A 6,510-nucleotide genomic window follows, 5' to 3' on the forward strand; every position below is an offset into this window, starting at 1 on the left:
ATTATGAAAAATCATTCATGTTCTCCTACAGCGAAAGAAATTTGGAAGATTAAAAGATACAAACTTTAATATTCAAAATAATTTCATGTTAATGGTATGAAATCACTTACTCTAATAACGATGTGGCTTATTTAGAATTGCATTCTCTTCTAGCTATTTAAAATGCAGCTTAGAGTTGAGACATGGTATAGTTTTTAGGAAGTATCAATTTTCCCATAACAACCAATTATTACTTTTTTTAGCTATAATTTTTTTTAATAAGATTAGAAATATATATATATATATATATATATATATATATATATATATATATATATATATATATATATATATATATATATATATATATATATATATATATATATATATATATATATATATATATATATATATATATAAAAGAACACTACAAAAAAAAAGGTCTCCTGCCACGTCCAAGAAATCGAGGGTATATGCAAAATAACTGTGGCGTAACGCTGAGGCCACGGTTTGGCCACGAAAATCCAACTGTGGGATATGCGGCCATGGCCTAAAGTATAGTCCACGGTTTTTTTGACAACCGTGACTTTTATAGGCCACGGTTTAGGTAGTTTGATTAACGCCGCGGTTTATATTTGCCATGATTACAGAACTGTGGCCATATGGTAAAGCCACGGTTTCAATTTAACGTTTAACATACAGTTTTGGTTCAAAATATAGCCACGGTTTGGTTATAACCACAGATTTATAACCGTGGTTATATTTTGTACATTCTAAACCATTAATCTTGCCACGGTTTAATATAAATTTAATGTAAATAAATTTAGTGGCTTATATTAATCCAACACACCAATCACTTGCGCCAATTTTAAAGAATTTAAAATTTGATTACTATAATTTTATGATTGGAGTATGTTGTGTATAAATGTTTGCATGGGGTTGTAACACTATTTATGGCTCTTCTTCAATGCACTTTGGACATTTACATCTAAAACCGTAATCTGCAAGGGATGCTTGTCTCTCTTCAAATGGAAGGTCTTCATCAACATATGAAATGGTTATCTGAAAAGTCCTTCCAAATATTAATTACTTGAACATAGAAAGAGTTATGAAGAAAAACCAAACATAATTGGTTTGTTTTTCTTTTATAGCGACAAAAGTTGTATAAGCTTCTCAAAACAGTAGTAACATGATCGAATCAAGACAGGTTGTAGAATGGTTCATAGAAGATTAAATTAAGTTAGTTTCGTCCTACATACCTCATCTCTTTTGAAAGCTTTGGCATTAGGACAACAGGAATGGTTCATACAGCTTTGCAAGGGAATAAATGCAGTTCCTAGAATACAAGTTAAATGAATTAGAATATAATCTATATCCCAAGACTAATAATAAAAATGAAGAGACAGATAACAATGAATATTATACGAAGAGACAAACAGTGAATGTTAACAGACAAACAATAGTGAAATCGGTACCTTCGCAACAAGTAGAATAGTCTTCACCTAGAGCATCTAGAATTGGTTGTGTAATTTTTTCAGCTTCTTCCTGCCATAAGTAATAAAAGGAAAAAGCTTAAAAACTTATGCATTTGTTATAAAATGTTAAAGCAAGGTGAACCAAATTCTAACCTTATCGGTGTTTGTCATTTCATCAATGTATAAAAAGTAATCCTCCACAGGAGATGCAACAACCAAATCATTAACAAAATAATAAAGGGATTAATATACATTTCATAATTCAAATAAATTATTCTTCACATTTTCAGTTAACTTCAATGGCATACATATCATAATATTTAACCATTCCGTTAGGGAACCAAAACCCAACAAAATATATGGCTAGCAAATTTGTCAACCGTGGATAGGGGTGGGAATAGGCTGGGCCGAACTAGGCTTTGCCAAGCCTGAGCCTGGCCTGCTATAATATTCAAAGCCTAAGCCTGGCCTGTAACCTATCATAGGCTTATTTTTTTGGCCTGGGCCTGGCCTTTTTGAAGGCCTGATTGGCCTATTAGCCTATTTAAAAGCCTATTTCATTTGAACATTTGTAAATAAGTCATTCAACTCGTCTTTATATAGACTAACAAATTAAAAGATCAATGAGATTAAATGTTTGTTTGCATTAGTTTATTTGAGTTTACCTAGTAGCATAAATTTTGTGATATTATTTGTTTGAGAGAACTTATCGAAACAACTTATGACATTGTTCATAAGATTCTTTTCATCTTATTTTCATAATTTCTTCAAGATAACTAAAATTTATTTTTATATTTTTAATTCAAAGTTAAAAATATAATATAATAATAATAAAATTATTCATATGTATTTAAATAGGCCGGCCTCTGGCCTCTTAGGCTTAAAAGGCTTTTTATGTGGCCTGTGGCCTAGCCTTTTTAGCTAAATAGGCTTATAAAAAAGCCTAGGCCTTTTCTATTTATCTAAAAAGCCTGGCCTGACCTAGGCCTATGTAGGCTGGGCCGTAGGCCCCTGTTAGTCGGTCTGGCCTATTCCCACCCCTAACCGTGGATAGCGTAAAATAGTGGTTTGTTCTAATTTTGTACTAATAGATATTTTTTCAAATTTTATTACGCTATAGTGCCACTACTAAACAACACTGATAGCTAGACAGAATAGAAAAGAAACAAAATTCCACAAAGTTGGCTCTTACAGATTATTTAGTTCAAATATGCCAATGATATGTCCATAGATTTCAAGGGAGAATACTGAAAAGAGTTAAGGGCTTGGAGCTAAACTTCCATCAAAAGTAAATACACAAAATCACTGAGCATGCACACAACAAATACATCATTAATATAGAATATGTAAGGATACACGGCTCACATTCCTTGTCAAATATTGCTGTTTCAAGAAGTTGGAGAGACTGAAACATCAAATCAAAAAGAAGAAAATTAGATGTGACCCATTAAATCTGCGAATAAACATGTAAAGAATCATACCTCATATGCCAACTCTTTTATTTGCATTCTGAATGACGTCTCATCAGAAGAATCGATATCATCTGGTAATGCAATGCAATCCCACCACCTACAGACATTTTGAAGTGACTAGCCTGAGATACTAGTTTAAATAAAATCGTATGAAATTCTCAATGACAGAAGTAAAAATTAGGGAATTATATTTTCAAATGTAAAATATTTGAATTTGAAAGCCAGTCTATATTGTAAAAGTATATTCATTCTTTTGTACAATGAAGTTTATATATTATTCCTAGATGAGTTGTGCAAAAAAGTTAGTAACAACCTCTTTTTGTATCCCATTGATATAGGTCTCCAAGCTTCCAAAAGAAGAGAGAAATTATAGTTGTCTGAAACACATGATTCATCATATTTCAGCTTCTCCTTACGACAATTTGCTTTTAACTTGTGATACCTTAATATGGTAGATGAAATGGCCTGGTGATAAAATACAACGAGGTTTCCAGTCAGATAAAGTAATTAAAGACGGGGAAATTATGATACTGATTAAAAACGACTTATAATAAAAAACGGAGGGAGTAGTTAGTATAACTAACGAATTAACAAACTAATTAATTACTTAGTTAATAACAACTCACTAATCTTATACCTCTAATAAATTATTTTAGGGTTAAATATGCCAGAGGTCCCTATAAATATGCGTAACAAATAGATTTCACTGAAGAAACCCACTTAGGGATTCTTCTTACATGTTAAACGGCTCATCACTGCTGAAAAATACTTATTCACCAATACACACAGACACAGGGTTAAAATAGTTATAATTCTTAAATGACAGCTTGCAAGGCATCATTTGGTTAGAACAATTAAATTAATAGAAGAGAGGCTAGCATCAATAGATTAACTGTGAAGATAAATATCAAATCAAAAGGCTACATGGAAAAATCAAAGCTCCAAAGACACTAATAAAATGTAAACTTAACTGAAGCAACTCAACTAAGATCAATAGATTCATTTTTAAATGATATGTCTTAACCCAACAGGTTTTCAGAGAAGCAGGGGAATTATAGTTAGCATCAAGTTACAAGCAATATACGTGCAGACATAACAATAATAATGTGAAACAAATAAAATAGCAAAGTTGCAAAACAATTCCATAAAATATATAATTAACATGAATGACTAAAGTTCATCACAAATTACCTGATTTTGGACAGCCTTTGCCATCCTCCTGAATTCCTTCTTCATCACAGATTTGTGAAGCAAAGCGGAAGGTTTGTTCTGCTTCCTTGGCTTGGTGGTCGCCAACAACACAGACTGATCTTTGCCAGCTGGCTGAATAGTAACAGTTTTCTTGTTGGCTAAACCTATCAGAAAATCATAAACACAAACTAAGATCCATGCACAGAAATCAACAAAATCACAGATACATCACACAACAAAACATTCACATTATCAAAATCAAAATCTTAATCCTAATTTCACAGAATCCAATTAACATCACATTTAACATTAAAAGGAAGCTATTTTCTACTAACCAGAGTACTTGTAGGAGTTGAGGTTGTAGAGATTGTTTGGCTTTCTGCTAAACTGAACACTCTGAGTGTTGTTACCGAACTCCTTAACCAAGAAAGAGTTGTTCCTCTTCTACTCAGAAACAGAGCTTTATCAAAACAAAACATAAACTCGTACTTGAGAAAAGGAGGAGTTAGGGTTTTCAACAACAGGTTACCAACACTAGAAAAATTTAATAAAGGATACTTACTCTAGAAGAATAGGATGCTCACGGCTGCCTGAGCAAATCCGGCGTGGTGGCTCGCCCAAAACAGTGCCAAAATTTTGAATAACAAAGCAATCCAAAATATCAATACAAGGAAAGAGGAAAAGTACAAGACGAAGAATAACATAGAGTATGATGGCCGAAAGTTCTTACCGTCAAGAGGGGAGATAGAGGTCACCGACAAATAACTAGAAAATATGATTTGTTGTGTTCGATGGAGAGCTCATGTGAAGGACAACACAAAAAACACTTTCATTCTTCATTTTTCGCCGTGGTGGCCGAAGGCAGAGGGATGGTGGCGGGCGGCGAGGTTGGGAGAAATGGAATACAAATCGGTGTAAAATAAAGGTCATGCGACGAGGAGCAAGGAAGTGGTGTTTGTTTTTTGATTTGAATTTCAAAGTGACCAGAAAGAGGAGAGAGGAAGTGGTGGTTTAGAGAGAGGGAAGAGAGGGATGGAGACGGCGATTATTGAGGCATGAGAGGAGGGGGAGGAAAAATTAGGTTAAAATGAGAACTTGTATTTATATTTTTAATTTTTTTTAATTAAAAAATATTATAAAAGAAATTAATTAAGAAGAGGGAAACGAAAAGAAAAGAGGGAAAAAATGGCGGGGACTAATTTTTTTGTACCTGGGTCGCAGTTTTTAGTCAAAATTATAAGGTCGCAGTTTTCCTTTGTGGCTTAAAATATCCGTTGTATAACTGTGGCAATTGAAGTAAATGCCACAGTTTCATACTCCGGACCCAATATTTTATAACATAATTCTACGCTTTTAAATCCATGGCCAAATCATATTTGAGGCCACAGTTTCTGAGCTGTGGAAAATTTTAGCGTGGCCGTAGGCCAAAAATGTAGTAGTGGAAGAATGATACAACAAAAGAGAGCTGGGGGACTAGGCCATGGCGGAAAATCAAAACGAACAAAATCAATGGAAGTAATGCCTAAGTTAGCAAGGGAGTCTACACAAGTATTCCCTTCTCTGAAAATGTGAGAAACGACGAAAGACATTCTAGAAGTAATATTGACACAGTTAATCCATCTATTGCGAATCATCCAAGGGACTTTGTAGGGTGGCTTGAAGGCTCTAACCACCGCTACCGAATCCGATTCTAACCAAAAAGAAAACCAACCCTTCTCAAAGGCAAACTCAATAGCCATCATAGCTCCTGAGAGTTCGGCGATGAGAGAGTTGGAAACACCTAAGTAATATAATATGATTTGTTCCAAACTCACAATGATTCTCGTATCCTCAAATTTTCACATGTGTTGCATAATATTTCAATTAATGTGAATAGTAGTTATAGGGAGCAAATTATAAATATTAAAAAAATGAGTGGATTAGTGGTTGACAACTTGATAGAAATTTTAATGTTTATTATTTTTTATGCAATTTCTTCTTGTTTTAGTATTTGTGAGATATTGGATTGAACTATAGTATGGTCGAAGGGTAGCTTTTTGGTTCGACATGATTAAGCATGAAGCCGAAGGTTGTTCACATGCTGGTGTCGAAGATGCTAGGGTTGTTAGCATGTTAAATTAGGTTTTAGTGTTTAAACCCTAATTTGTTAAGTTGGCTTGTTTATTAAGTTAGCTTGTGTAATGGGCCTTGTGGAAAAAGCCCATTAGTTAGTATGTTAGGTTTTATTATAAATAACATACTAGTCTCTCATCATTGAACACAGCAAATCATAATTTAGGGTGAGAGAGGTTATTTGTTATTCTTGTAAACTTGTAATCTTGTTTTCAAAGATAAAGTAAAAGAATAGCAATTATAACCAATTCGTGTGTTCTTCTTCTTCCTTGTCCTTTATT

General features: G+C 33.4%; 1 protein-coding gene and 1 non-coding gene across 2 annotated transcripts; both read right to left on the reverse strand.

The window, feature by feature from the left end:
• Positions 1-930: 930 nt before the first annotated feature.
• On the reverse strand, positions 931-4,756 carry LOC131597640 (histone-lysine N-methyltransferase ATXR2-like). The gene is made up of 11 exons (XM_058870325.1): positions 4,680-4,756; positions 4,453-4,561; positions 4,118-4,281; positions 3,240-3,391; positions 2,936-3,023; positions 2,811-2,859; positions 2,647-2,701; positions 1,608-1,677; positions 1,455-1,524; positions 1,239-1,315; positions 931-1,041 (listed from the first exon to the last, which is right to left on the reverse strand). Exons 3-11 carry the CDS (start codon positions 4,160-4,162, stop codon positions 931-933), a joined length of 717 nt encoding a protein of 238 aa, XP_058726308.1. The 5' UTR covers positions 4,163-4,281; positions 4,453-4,561; positions 4,680-4,756.
• On the reverse strand, positions 3,590-3,688 carry LOC131600885 (small nucleolar RNA R24). The gene has a single exon (XR_009283488.1). It is a non-coding gene; the product is annotated as a small nucleolar RNA R24 (small nucleolar RNA).
• Positions 4,757-6,510: the final 1,754 nt, after the last annotated feature.

The sequence above is a fragment of the Vicia villosa genome, linkage group LG4 (assembly GCF_029867415.1).
Source record: "Vicia villosa cultivar HV-30 ecotype Madison, WI linkage group LG4, Vvil1.0, whole genome shotgun sequence".
NCBI lineage: Eukaryota > Viridiplantae > Streptophyta > Magnoliopsida > Fabales > Fabaceae > Vicia > Vicia villosa.